Source organism: Zea mays, chromosome 3, assembly GCF_902167145.1.
Source record: "Zea mays cultivar B73 chromosome 3, Zm-B73-REFERENCE-NAM-5.0, whole genome shotgun sequence".
Lineage (NCBI taxonomy): Eukaryota > Viridiplantae > Streptophyta > Magnoliopsida > Poales > Poaceae > Zea > Zea mays.
In genome coordinates, this window is record NC_050098.1 from 41,588,164 (window position 1) to 41,601,690 (window position 13,527).

Here is a 13,527-nt window from a genome sequence, read left to right on the forward strand (position 1 = left end):
TGTTGTGCGAATGGATGTGTATTCACAAATACTTGGCGACAGGTTTTGACACACTAAATCATCATCACTAGGTTTAGGGTTTTGACACACAGAATGATCACCACTAGGTTCTGTCTTCATTATTGATTTTGACAGTCACAACATTTCAATGCGGTGTGTATTGACAAAAACATATCCACTGGTATTCACAATCCATTTGTATACACTCTCTACCATTATAATTTATGAACTAGGCCACGGTATACATAAAATTTTGACGTACATATATTAACACAACCATATGTTTTATGTAGACCATGGATTCGGAGAACGCAAAGCTCCGAAGAGCACTCGCTCATTTAATCAGAGTAGTGGAGGAGCGTTGTGCCGACATCGTCGATGTCGTCCACGGTGCCTTCCAACCAGTTAGCGGACCAGTCTTGAATGAAATGAATCGTGCATTAGTTCAGATCGAGGACCTCGCCAACGACCTTGATCAGCTTGCACTGGAAAAAGACTGGGAGATGGAGCACATGACCCCTTCACCAATTGCTGAATCATCACAAACAGAGGATGAGCTTCTGATTGATTATGATTCAGAGTTAAACAATGACGATATCGTCGGCTACGACGACGGCCGTGACTACTCCACCGACGACACCTATCCCTACTAGATTAGCAAGCACCTAATGAAATATGTGTATGTGCTAGGTTTATGTATGTCGTACTACTCTTTTGTATGTGAACACAACTGATGTGTGCCACAAGTTCCTGCTTTTGTTCATGTGCTGTTTATGTTTGTCGATACCTATCTTTGGTAATGCTTAATGTTATGAACTTTGCAATATATGTAGTCCTCGCCACTTCTGACTTTGTTGTGCATGAGACTGTTTACAGTGTCATGGTTTCTATTCATTTCATATGGTTGCCTGAAATGTACTACACTTATTTAGTTCAATATGTTGTATTTTTTGTGCGAGTACCTTCATTGTACAGCATGGGTACCGACTGGAACCAAGTTATGGCACAATATGGAAGTTACCTATCCGAGGATGATGCCACTCAGTTTCAGAACACTGCATTTGCTCCTTCGGCTGAGATACCAGCCCAGGGATCACCAGCACCACCTCCAGTGAAGAAGGCTCCTCAACGCACAAAGCTAGCAAATTTCACGTCTGAAGAGGATATGAGGGTTTGTCAAGCTTGGTTGGCTGTGAGTTGTGATCCCATTGTGAACACAGGTCAGAAGCGTCAAGGATTTTGGAATCGGATTACAAAGGCATACAACTCTCGCAGAGGATCAATGCCAGAGAGGTCTACAAAATCTCTCATGAGCAGGTGGGACAGTATCAAAACTCAATGTTCTACATTTGCTGGATACATGATGGCTGTGCTTCGACAAAACCCAAGTGGCATGACTGATGCAGATAAGGTAAGTGTATGTAGTATTATGCATATGTTCTTCATCAATGTACTTTAGTACATCCCAGTGGTTGATTAAATGCATTATATGTTTTGCAGACATCTCTTGCGGCTACTCGGTTTGCTGCTGTTGAAAAGAAGCCCTTCCATTTCTTACATTGTTGGTCCATATTGAAGGATCAACCAAAATGGATGGACCAGCACATGGGTAACCAAAATCCTCCACCGAACCCTATTGCTACCCAATCAAATACTATTGACTTAGATGGTGGTGAAGACTCAGGTCCATCAAGTTTTACTTCGAAGAGACCGCTTGGTCGTGATTCAGCCAAGGAAAAGGCAAAGAAGCAAAGATCAGAGAACACATCATCCACTGATTCGGAGTACCTAACACGGATGGGTGAGCTTTCTTTGGAACGGTTATCTGTGTACAAATCAGTAGCTTCAACTGAGGAGAAGAAGTTGGAGTTCATGAAGAAACAGGAGAGGCAGAAACTCATATTGGAGAGGAAGAAGCTTAATCTAGAGAAGATGAAGATGGAACGACAAAAGGTGAAGGAGGAGACGGAACAAGAGGTTCTGATATTGAGCATGGATTTGACAAAATGTAACCCCCTCCTTCGACAGTACTATGAGGTGAAACAACATGAGATTCTGGCAAGGGTTACTGGAAGCTCGTCGTCAAGCAAGTGAATGTTCATGAAGACATTGCAGTGGTTGAGGAAGTATTGTTAGTTGTTTTCAAAAACAAGTTTATTTTCAGCACTTGTGCACTTGACATTTTTCTGTTGTGTCATGGTTTGGAGAACAAGTTTATGTTTCTGCACTTGTCATTTTCTGAGAATGGAGAACAAGTTTATGTTTCTGCACTTGCGCATTGTAGTGGTTCTTCAATACTGTTGTTGCATAATAATAGTAGACTTGCTTCATCATATTGCAGTAGTTGCATTACAGCATTACACATAATATCTTGGGACAAACAGAACCTACGACATTACTACAAAGTAGGTTGCGACAAACAGAACCTAGGACATTACTGCATACTAGCTTCAGACAAACACAACATACGACATTACACATCACACTACGACATTTTATTGATGGTACTAACATAAACTACATACTTAAGTAGCTCCCGATCCAAGCCGCGCCCAGTGGTGGTGGATTAGATCAACCTGCAACTGATTATATTTAACTGGATCATGTAGTTGGTCGTACCTATTGTTTATGTACTCATTGCGCTCGGACATCGAACCATGAGAAGTGTCGGCCAAAACTCCGATGTTGTCGAAGCTTGTGTTCAAAGACGAAGGACCTTCATCTTCTACGATCATGTTGTGCAATATGATGCAAGTTTTCATGATATCTCCAATGTGTTGTGGAGACCAACCATATGCAGGACCACGAACTATGGCCCATCGCTTCTGTAGTACTCCAAATGTTCTTTCAATGTCTTTTCTAGCGGACTCTTGAATAGTGGCAAAGTGTTGTGTCCTGACATCATACGGATGACGGATTGTCTTGACAAACGCTGGCCAGTCCGGATAAATACCATCTGCTAGGTAATATCCCATGTTGTACGTGTGTCCATTGACAGAGAAGGTGACTGGTGGACTATCACCGGTAAGATGCGAATCAAACAGGTTAGAACGTTGAAGAACATTGATGTCGTTACAGCTACCGGGCATGCCGAAGTATGCATGCCAAATCCATAGGTCATATGAGGCAACAGCTTCGAGGATCATTGTAGGGTGTTTACCCCGACCAGTAAACATCCCCTTCCATGCAGTTGGGCAGTTACGCCACTCCCAATGCATGCAATCGACACTACCTAGCATACCGGGGAAGCCGCGTGCCTCTCCAACTTGGAGAAGCCTAGCGATATCAGCACGAGTTGGTTTCCTGAGATAGTACCCCCAAAAGCGGTTTGGATGGCGGTGCAAAAGTGTTTCAAAGCCTCATGTGCCGTAGATTCACCAATGCGTACGTATTCGTCAATGGCATCCGCAGGAACACCATATGCAAGGATACGTACGGCAGCAACAACTTTCTGAAGGGCAGATAGACCTAGCTCACCGGCACAGTTTGGACGTTGAACGAAGTAGGGATCCACTTGTTGCACAGCAAGAACGAGCCGCTCGAACACATGACGACGCATGCGAAACCTATATTGGATAAACCTATATTTCAGTACAAGTGTGAAGTACGTACTATGGACGTGAAAAGATGTGCGTAACAAAAAACATACCTCCTCCGAAATTGTGCATCCGTGTACACCGGTTGCGCGCAAAAGTAGTCGGCTCGGATTCTTGCATCACCGCTGATATGGTCACGATGGATGCGAACACGACCGGGAATGGAACCAGCATACCGTCGCTCGTTAAGTGCACGACGCCTACGATGTTGGTACGTCGCAACCTCGAGGTCATGGTCTTCATCTTCCATGTCTTGCGCCATGCGAACAAAAATATTGGAATCTATGAACGGGTTCATTGTTGTGGACGAGTGTATGAGAAGTGTGAGTGAAGTGTTGAGGTAGTGAGTATTTATAGAAGGGATACGCTTCGGAGAGAAGCCATACTCTTGTCGTGCAGCCGAAGCTAGTCGATGGCTTCTTCAATAAGTGTCGTGGCTTACGGTGGAAGCATGACAATTTCTAAACATTTTTTCGTACAATTTAAAATACCGTGACACGTTTTTGAACAACAATTACAGAAATCATAAAATGGAATGTTATTTTTTGTTACAATTCGAAAGTATGAATGAACCATTTTTTATATTATTATTTGTAAAAATATTGAATACATTATTTTTATCATCCTTACAATTTGATGAAATGGGTACAAATCAAAGAAAACAAAAAAATGGAAAAAGGAATTCTGTTAACACTGTAGCTTTAGGGGATCGAATTTAGGGGACGTTGCTGGAGACACAGAATATATAGAGGACAGAATCTTTTAGAGTGTTCTGTAAAGTACAGGGAATATTCCTTTAGGGGACGAAATTTAAGGGACGTTGCTGGAGACAGCCTGATCCGAAAATTTTCTCCCTATTTCTCTATCTATTATCTTTTCTTCCCTACTCTACTCTACTTCAATAAAGCACCCATCTTTTATGATTTTCTGCCGTGTCTTTTTTGTGTCATAGAATTTTATAAAGAAAATTTGTCTATCTTTTTTCACTACGAGGTGGAGTATGTTGCATCTGGTGCATGTTATGCTTAACTAATTTGATTGAGACAACCCCTTCATGATTTTAAATGTCTCTTTAATGAAATTCCACTTTTATGTTGTAATGCAAGTGTCACAAAACTTGCAAACGAACTCGTAAACCACTCAAGAATCAAACAAGTTGACATCCAATAAAACCACAAAACCAAAAAAATATCAAAATTTTACATGTGAGCACCAAAGTGTAACGCCCTGAATTTGGGGGTAGAATTTTTTTTCTTCTTTTCTCTCACCTAATTCGGGCGTTACTCTCTTTTCTCTTTCTTGTTTCGCTTCTTTTTCCCAATTTCAAACCAATATAGCGGCAGGTGTCCGTGTCATGTATAAACCAAAACCTAAGTGTCATGGGTGTTGCATCATGCCGAAGCACATTTCTTTGTCTGATGTTGAGTGTTCGTCTCGTTCCGTTCCGGATTTCGATTCGTGATTTAATTCCGTTTAGTGGTCCGCGCTCGTCGTGGGTTTTCGATCCGCGAAGTGGCCCGGCCCAGCCTAGCCCAGCCCAGCCCAGCCCTGCCCGGCCCTGCGCGCCCCTGGCGCCCAACCCCCCCATGCGCCCCCTCCTCTCCTCCCTCCCTCATTTGGATCTCCCGCGCAACAACCTCTCCTCTCCCTCTTCCACCTCTCTCTCCCCGTGGTGCCCTAGGAATTGGAGACGGCGATCACCGGATTTTGGACCCCGAGGTGAGCTCCCCTCCCCTTCTTCTCTCTCTCTCCCTCTCCCTCCTCTTCTTCCTCCCCACGCGCCCCCCTTTTCTTCCCCTGCTCGCGCGCGCCCCTGCCCGCCCCTGCTCGCCGCCGGCGCGGCGCCCCCCGCCCCTGCCCGGCCCCGCGCGGCGGCGTCCGCCCGCCCCTCCCCTCGCGCGCGGTGGCGGCGCCCGCCCCGTCCCGGCCCCGTGGCGGCGCTCGCCCGCCCCGCCCCTCCCCTGCCCGCGCGCGGCGCGGCCCCCGCCCCTGCTCGCCGGTGCGCGGCCCCCAGCGCGGCCTCGACCCCCCCCCTGCGCGCGCCGTCCTGGCCCTCGGCGTGGCTCGCGTGGCCTCGCGTTGCCCGTTTGCCGCTAGCGCAATCCCGCGTGCGCGACCCGCGCTCGCGGTGATTATTTTTGGTTGGTAGTCAATGTCAAACTCCGTTAGTTAGCGTGCTGCGTCGCGCGCTTCGCCGCGCGACGGATTTATCTAATTTCAGATTCTATCTGTGTGTTGCGTCGTGCGCTTCGTCGCGCGACGATCCATTTTTATTTCAGGTTGTTTAAGGTGTAACGTCGCGTGTGTATTCACGCGACGTTCCACTTTGGACTCAGTTTAGTCGACGCTTAACGTCTCCTCATAACTAAGGCGAAGTGTCTCGTTGCGTGCCCGGTCGCACGACGAGTCGTTAACTTCTTAATTTGTTTTAGAGTGCTATGTCGCGCGTCTCGCCGCGCGACCATTCTTTTTATTTATCTCCACCTGCTTATAATGATTAGACATGAAACATGACTTTACTTTACGCTAAACATAGTGTCTACATTAAATTTCCGTCCATCAAGCGAGTGGTTAATTTATAATCATGCAACGTGATCGTTTCTCGACTGTCTTTTCCTCTTTCTCTCTTAACCGTACTCGCGAACCCGCGTGGAACGTTTGTTTACTTATTGCATTCTATTGTATGGTGTACTGTTCTTTTGTATTAAATATGTGGATGTATGTATGTTTGCAATCGCATAGAGATCGATCCGGTCGAAGAGCCCGAGGAACCCGCAGGAGAAGCCCCTGAGCAGCAGTCGGTTGGTGGAGGCAAGTGTCCTTTGACCTATCTCTGTCCTATTCATTATTTAATTCACCTCCCGCTTTACACATTTATGCCTAAGGACTGACTAGCTTTTGTTATCCATGTCCTTGTCTACCTATCTGGGTTGGATTATTGTTGTTTAGCTTTATGCTATTGCTCAAACTCTAATCAATGAACATGATGAGATTATCTATGATACGCTGTTTTCCCTTCTCTTATTATGATGTTGTACTTGTGGTCATCAAGGGGGCTCGAGCGGTTTCTCGAGTGCCTCTCTGTAAGGACCTGTTCTATGGATGACCGCCCGGGAAAATAGTGCAACCATGAGGGTGGAATGGGGTGCCCTTAGCTGAATAATTAGAGGATCCGGGGTGTAGTTCGCTTAGCCGTCGTGCCGTCAATGGGGCTCGGTGTATGCGGCTCGCTCTGCCAAGTTTGGGTTCGCCCCTTGGGGAGGAGTGCGGTGCATTTAGGAAACCTAACGAGTGGCTACAGCCCCGAGGAATCTTTGTAAAGGCTACGTAGTGATGCCCTGCTAGGCCACCTAGGTAGTGGTCAATGGGGAGTAGCTCTCTCCGGGCAGAAAGGGAATCACGGCTTGTGGGTAAAGTGCACAACCTCTGCAGAGTGTTTGAAAACTGATATATCAGCCGTGCTCGCGGTTATGAGCGGCCAAGGGAGCTCCAGTGATTAGTGGTACTTGATCAGAGATACTTTGGTACAGGTGGCTATGAGATCGATGGTTTTGGTTATGACTATGGTGCTGGTAAGTGGTATTCTTTCCGTTTGGAAAGGGTACATCGGGCTAATAACTTGGGTTAATGCTAAAACTTGGCTTTCTATTAGTAAGTAATAATCTGACCAACTAAAAGCAACTGCTTGACTTTTCCCCACATAAAGCTAGTCCACTACAGCCAAACAGGATACTTGCTGAGTATGTTGATGTGTACTCACCCTTGCTCTACACACCAAACCCCCCCCCCCATCCCCAGGTTGTCAGCATTGCAACCACTGCTCAGGAGAAGATGAAGCTGTGGAAGGAGACTTCCAGGAGTTCCAAGACTACGACGAGTTCTAGGCGCGGGTTAGCGGCAACCCCCAGTCGGCTGCCTGTGAAGGCCGCGGTTATCTACGTTTCTTTTCCGCACTTTGATTTATTGTAAGGACTATATGGACGTCTCAGACGTATGATGTAATCGACTATTTCCCTTCTTAATACTATTTTGAGCACTGTGTGATGATGTCCATGTTATGTAACTGCTGTGTACGTGAATAACTGATCCTGGCACGTACATGGTTCGCATTCGGTTTGCCTTCTAAAACCGGGTGTGACATAAGTGGTATCAAAGCCGTGCTGACTGTAGGACCGCTAACCTAGAGTAGAATGGTCGTTCTAAGGACTATAGACCTCTGTCCCTGCCTTGACTTTGATATCCCTTCAAAAGTTGGTCATACCGACCAAACCTATGTTCTACTATATAATATACCTTGCTGAAAATTGTGTTTTATTCTAATCCTTCATTTACTTATGATTCATTATTTGCTGGTCATATTAATTCTATTCTTACCCTTTTGCTTGCGATGTCTTTCATAGATGGCTCGACTTAGACACACTGCACGAAAGTCCGTCATCCCCTTCTTACCCTCCCGCCTTGCTGAGCGTCCGCTTCGCCGTCCCGTGGCCGGACAGTCCAGCCACTTGGAGAGACTGCACCACCGCCTGCATGAGGAGCAGGAACGTCGACGACAGGAGCAGCAGGGCTCTTCCTTCTCGCTCCAGCAGGAGATAGAGTCCGTGAGGAGCTGCTCCCCTGTGCTTCCTCTGGAGGCGCCCCCTGCACCACCACTGGGCACCCCAGCTTCTAGAGTAGCTGCTGGAGGAGACCCAGACGACGGAGGTGGCGACGACAGCTCAAGCCACGACATCGACTTCTCTGCTAACCATGAGCCGGAAGGATGGGTTGCTCGACCCATCACTCGCGACGCTGCTCGCGGGTGTCACTTCCACGATGCGCTCGATACCCTGCTACGTCGGGCATTTAACCGGCATACTTGGTCCATCGAGTATCGCTGTGTGGTCTACCAGCAAAGTCGCGGGGTCTACCCGGACCGCTGGGAGGCAACCTGCTTGGTGCGCTGCCCGGAGAACAGTCTCCAGGGTGCGGAGGCCTGCTCAGAGCACTATTCTATCTCTAAGCGGGACTCAGCTGAGGCAGCCATGCAAGATGCTGCACGGCGTGCGCTTTCGCACTACTGCTCGGTTTTTGGTGGGGTAGCTAACGGCCTTGACCTGAAGTATTACCCCCACCGTCCATCTGGCAGCACAGGAGGCGTGATTGTCTCACCTGTTGGTGAGGGCAATCCTAGGTTGAGCAGCACAGTCAACCTAGCCGCCGTGCTAAACACGGAGCTGGACCATGCACTAGACGAGCTGAGTAGGGCTCGTGCTGAGATCGCCCTGCTGCGGGCTGAGCGCGCGGAACGTCGTCACCTGGATGATGGTTCCCCCGCTCCCGTTGGGACTCAGCACCCGTACCGCTCACCTCGGCGTGGACACCAGTCTTATGGCAATCCCGACTGCAAGACCAAGATAACTCTAGAACCATAGCTCGTTAGAGTTGGATCTTGTAATTAATACGAAATATATACATAGAAGCTACAGTCTTAGCGTTAGTCTCGGTCTTAGTTAGTCTTAGTTAGACAGGGTAGTTTGCTATATCCTGTGCATCTATGTTTGTCATGATGAACTATGTTTGGTTTGGATCTTTGTAATGACTGTCACCAGAGTGTGGGTATCCCCTGCATTTTGGTTTACCTATTATGTTAATGGAGTTAGTTATATAGTTGGGAAACCTTGTTATTCCACTTTCCTCTTTATCTGAGAAGCTGTGTGGTCTGTGTTGGAGATCAGTGAAGATGCTCATCTGTTCAGTGCTGTTGAAGAATTCTATACTCTTTTCTTATGCTGCAAGATTTGCCAGATCAGTTCTGATGTGTGGTTGCATTCTGCAGATGTCAGAGAACAGGCGTAGAGGAGGAAGGCGTGCTCAGCAGGAGCGAGCCGCTCAACAGGAGGAGGTGCCCCAGCAGCAGCACCTGCCGCCCCCGCCCCCGATGTCCATCGAGCAGATGTTTCTGATGCAGACTCAGGCAGTTCAAGCCATCGGTCAGACTTTGGCCGCCATTCAGCAGCAGCAGCAGCAGCAGGCCCCACCTCAGCCTCAAATGCCTCAGATGCCCAGAGACAAGTGTGCTGAATTCATGAGAGGTCATCCACCAACGTTCGCTCATTCTTCTGACCCCATGGATGCTGAAGACTGGCTGCGCACTGTGGAGCGGGAGTTGCATACCACTCAGTGCGATGACAGGGAGAAAGTCCTATATGGTCCCCGTTTGTTGAGAGGAGCAGCCCAGTCATGGTGGGAGTCTTACCTCGCCACCCATGCCCACCCTGACGCCATCACCTGGGAAGAGTTCAGAGGAAGCTTCCGTCAGTACCATGTTCATGCAGGTCTGATGACAGTGAAGAAGGAGGAGTTCTTGGCCCTCAAGCAAGGGCCATTGTCGGTCAGTGAGTACCGGGACAGGTTTCTGCAGTTGTCTCGCTATGCTCCTGAAGATGTCAACACCGACGCCAAGCGACAGTACCGTTTCCTGAGAGGCCTGGTTGACCCTCTGCAGTACCAACTGATGAATCACACCTTTCCGACATTTCAGCAACTGATTGACAGAGCAATCATGACAGAGAGGAAGCGTAAGGAGATGGAGGATCGTAAGCGCAAGATCAGTGGACCCCAGCCTGGAAGCAGCAATTGTCCTCGTTTCTCAGGCAATCAACCTCAGCAGTTCAGGCAGAACCAGCGTCCACCTCAGCAGCATCAGCAGTTTCAAAGGCAGTATCCTCAGCATCAGTACCAGAACCGTCAGAGCAATCAGTCAGGAGGTCAGTTTCAGAGGCAAAATCAGCAGGCACCTCGTCTTCCTGCCCCAGCAAACCAGCAGAACAATCAGGCAGCACCAGCTCAGGTTGGAAACAGGGCATGTTTCCACTGTGGAGAGCAAGGCCACTGGGTGATGCAATGTCTGAAGAAGGCAGCCCAGCAGCAGTCAGGCCCCAATGCCCCAGCGAAGCAGGATGTGCCTCAGCCTGGAGCAGGCAATCGCTCTCAGCCGCGCTATAATCATGGAAGGTTGAACCACTTGGAGGCTGAAGCAGTTCAGGAGACCCCTGGCATGATAGTAGGTATGTTCCCAGTCGACTCCCATATTGCAGAAGTGTTATTTGATACTGGAGCAACGCATTCTTTCATTACTGCATCATGGGTAGAAGCACATAATCTTCCAATTACTACCATGTCAACCCCCATTCAAATTGACTCAGCCGGTGGTAGAATTCGAGCCGATAGCATTTGTTTGAATGTAAGTGTGGAAATAAGGGGGATAGCGTTTCCCGCCAACCTTATAGTAATGGGTACTCAGGGAATAGATGTCATCCTAGGGATGAATTGGCTAGATAAGTATCAGGCAGTTATCAGTTGTGATAAAAGGACCATCAAGTTGGTGTCCCCACTAGGAGAGGAAGTGGTGACTGAGTTAGTCCCGCCTGAGCCAAAGAAAGGAAGTTGTTATCAGATAGCTGTCGATAGCAGTGAAGCAGACCCGATCGAGAGTATCAAGGTTGTGTCCGAGTTCCCGGACATGTTTCCAAAGGACTTACCGGGTATGCCACCAGAGCGGAAAGTTGAGTTTGCCATAGAGCTTCTTCCCGGAACCGCCCCCATCTTTAAGAGAGCTTACCGAATATCTGGACCAGAGTTGGTTGAACTTAAGAAGCAGATTGATGAGCTGTCAGAGAAAGGTTACATTCGGCCAAGCACCTCGCCTTGGGCCGCCCCTGTCCTATTTGTGGAGAAGAAAGATGGCACCAAAAGGATGTGTATTGATTACCGAGCTTTGAATGAAGTCACGATCAAGAACAAGTATCCCTTGCCCAGAATAGAAGATCTGTTCGACCAGTTGAGAGGAGCCAGTGTGTTCTCCAAGATTGATCTGAGGTCAGGTTATCATCAACTCAGGATCCGACCTTCGGACATTCCGAAGACGGCATTCATTACCAAGTATGGGTTGTATGAGTTCACAGTGATGTCTTTTGGTTTGACCAATGCGCCAGCGTTCTTCATGAACTTGATGAACAGTGTATTCATGGATTACCTTGATAAGTTTGTGGTGGTATTCATTGATGACATTCTGATTTATTCTCAAAGCGAAGAAGAGCATGCAGATCATTTGAAGATGGTATTGCAGAGATTGCGAGAGCACCAGTTGTATGCAAAGTTGAGAAAGTGTGAGTTCTGGATCAATGAAGTCCTGTTCTTGGGTCACATAATCAACAAAGAAGGATTGGTTGTGGATCCGAAGAAAGTGGCAGACATTTTGAACTGGAAAGCGCCAACAGATGCTCGAGGAATCAAGAGTTTCATTGGAATGACCGGATATTATCGGCGATTCATTGAAGGGTTTTCAAAGATTGCGAAACCAATGACAGCGTTACTAGGCAACAAGGTTGAGTTCAAGTGGACCCAGAAATGTCAAGAGGCCTTTGAAGCGCTGAAAGAGAAGTTGACTACAGCGCCTGTCCTAGTCTTGCCTGATGTGCACAAGCCCTTCTCGGTGTATTGTGATGCTTGTTACACAGGCTTGGGATGCGTGTTGATGCAAGAGGGAAGAGTTGCGGCTTACTCGTCCCGACAGCTGAAGGTTCATGAGAAGAACTACCCAATCCATGATCTAGAGTTGGCAGCAGTGGTTCACGCACTGAAGACATGGAGGCACTATTTGTATGGACAGAAATGCGATGTTTACACAGACCACAAGAGTCTGAAGTACATATTCACTCTGTCAGAGTTGAATATGAGACAACGAAGATGGTTAGAGTTGATCAAAGATTATGAGTTGGAGATTCATTACCATCCAGGCAAAGCAAACGTGGTGGCAGATGCTTTGAGCAGAAAGAGTCAAGTCAATCTGATGGTCGCTCGTCCGATGCCTTATGAGTTGGCCAAGGAGTTCGACAGGTTGAGTCTCGGATTTTTGAACAATTTACGAGGAGTCACAGTTGAGTTGGAACCTACCTTAGAGCGCGAAATCAAAGAAGCGCAGAAGAATGATGAGAAGATCAGTGAGATCCGGCGACTGATTCTAGATGGCAGAGGCAAAGATTTTCGAGAAGATGCAGAAGGCGTGATATGGTTCAAAGACCGCTTATGTGTTCCCAATGTCCAATCCATTCGGGAGTTGATTCTTAAGGAAGCTCATGAGACAGCCTATTCGATTCACCCTGGCAGTGAGAAGATGTATCAGGACCTGAAGAAGAAATTCTGGTGGTACGGAATGAAGAGGGAAATCGCAGAGCATGTGGCTATGTGCGATAGTTGCCGAAGAATTAAGGCAGAGCACCAGATACCTTCTGGATTGTTGCAACCGTTGCGGATCCCTCCGTGGAAATGGGATGAAATTGGTATGGATTTCATAGTCGGATTGCCTCGCACTCGAGCCGGCTACGATTCCATCTGGGTAGTAGTGGACCGCTTGACCAAGTCAGCCCACTTCATACCTGTCAAGACCAACTATAGCAGTGCCGTATTGGCAGAATTGTACATGTCTCGGATCGTTTGTCTCCATGGCGTGCCAAAGAAGATAGTGTCAGACAGAGGAACGCAGTTCACCTCTCATTTCTGGTAGCAGTTGCATGAAGCTTTGGGCACGCATCTGAATTTCAGTTCAGCTTATCACCCGCAGACAGATGGCCAGACCGAAAGGACCAACCAAATTCTTGAAGACATGTTGAGAGCCTGTGCGTTGCAAGATCAGTCCGGATGGGATAAGAGATTGCCTTATGCAGAGTTTTCCTATAACAACAGTTATCAGGCCAGTTTGAAGATGTCACCATTTCAGGCGCTCTATGGAAGGAGTTGCAGAACTCCGTTGCAATGGGATCAGCCTGGAGAGAAGCAAGTGTTTGGGCCAGACATTTTGCTTGAAGCCGAAGAGAACATCAAGATGGTCCGAGAGAATCTGAAGATAGCGCAATCGAGGCAGCGAAGCTATGCAGACACAAGAAGAAGA

General features: G+C 47.7%; 1 protein-coding gene across 1 annotated transcript; it reads left to right on the top strand.

Moving 5' to 3' along the window:
- The first annotated feature begins 1,262 nt into the window (after positions 1–1,262).
- LOC118476650 (uncharacterized) lies at positions 1,263–2,266 on the top strand. The gene is made up of 2 exons (XM_035966193.1): positions 1,263–1,411; positions 1,501–2,266. The coding sequence occupies exons 1-2, from the start codon at positions 1,283–1,285 to the stop codon at positions 2,092–2,094; spliced, it is 723 nt and encodes a 240-aa protein (XP_035822086.1). The 5' UTR covers positions 1,263–1,282; the 3' UTR covers positions 2,095–2,266.
- The last annotated feature ends 11,261 nt before the right edge of the window (positions 2,267–13,527 follow it).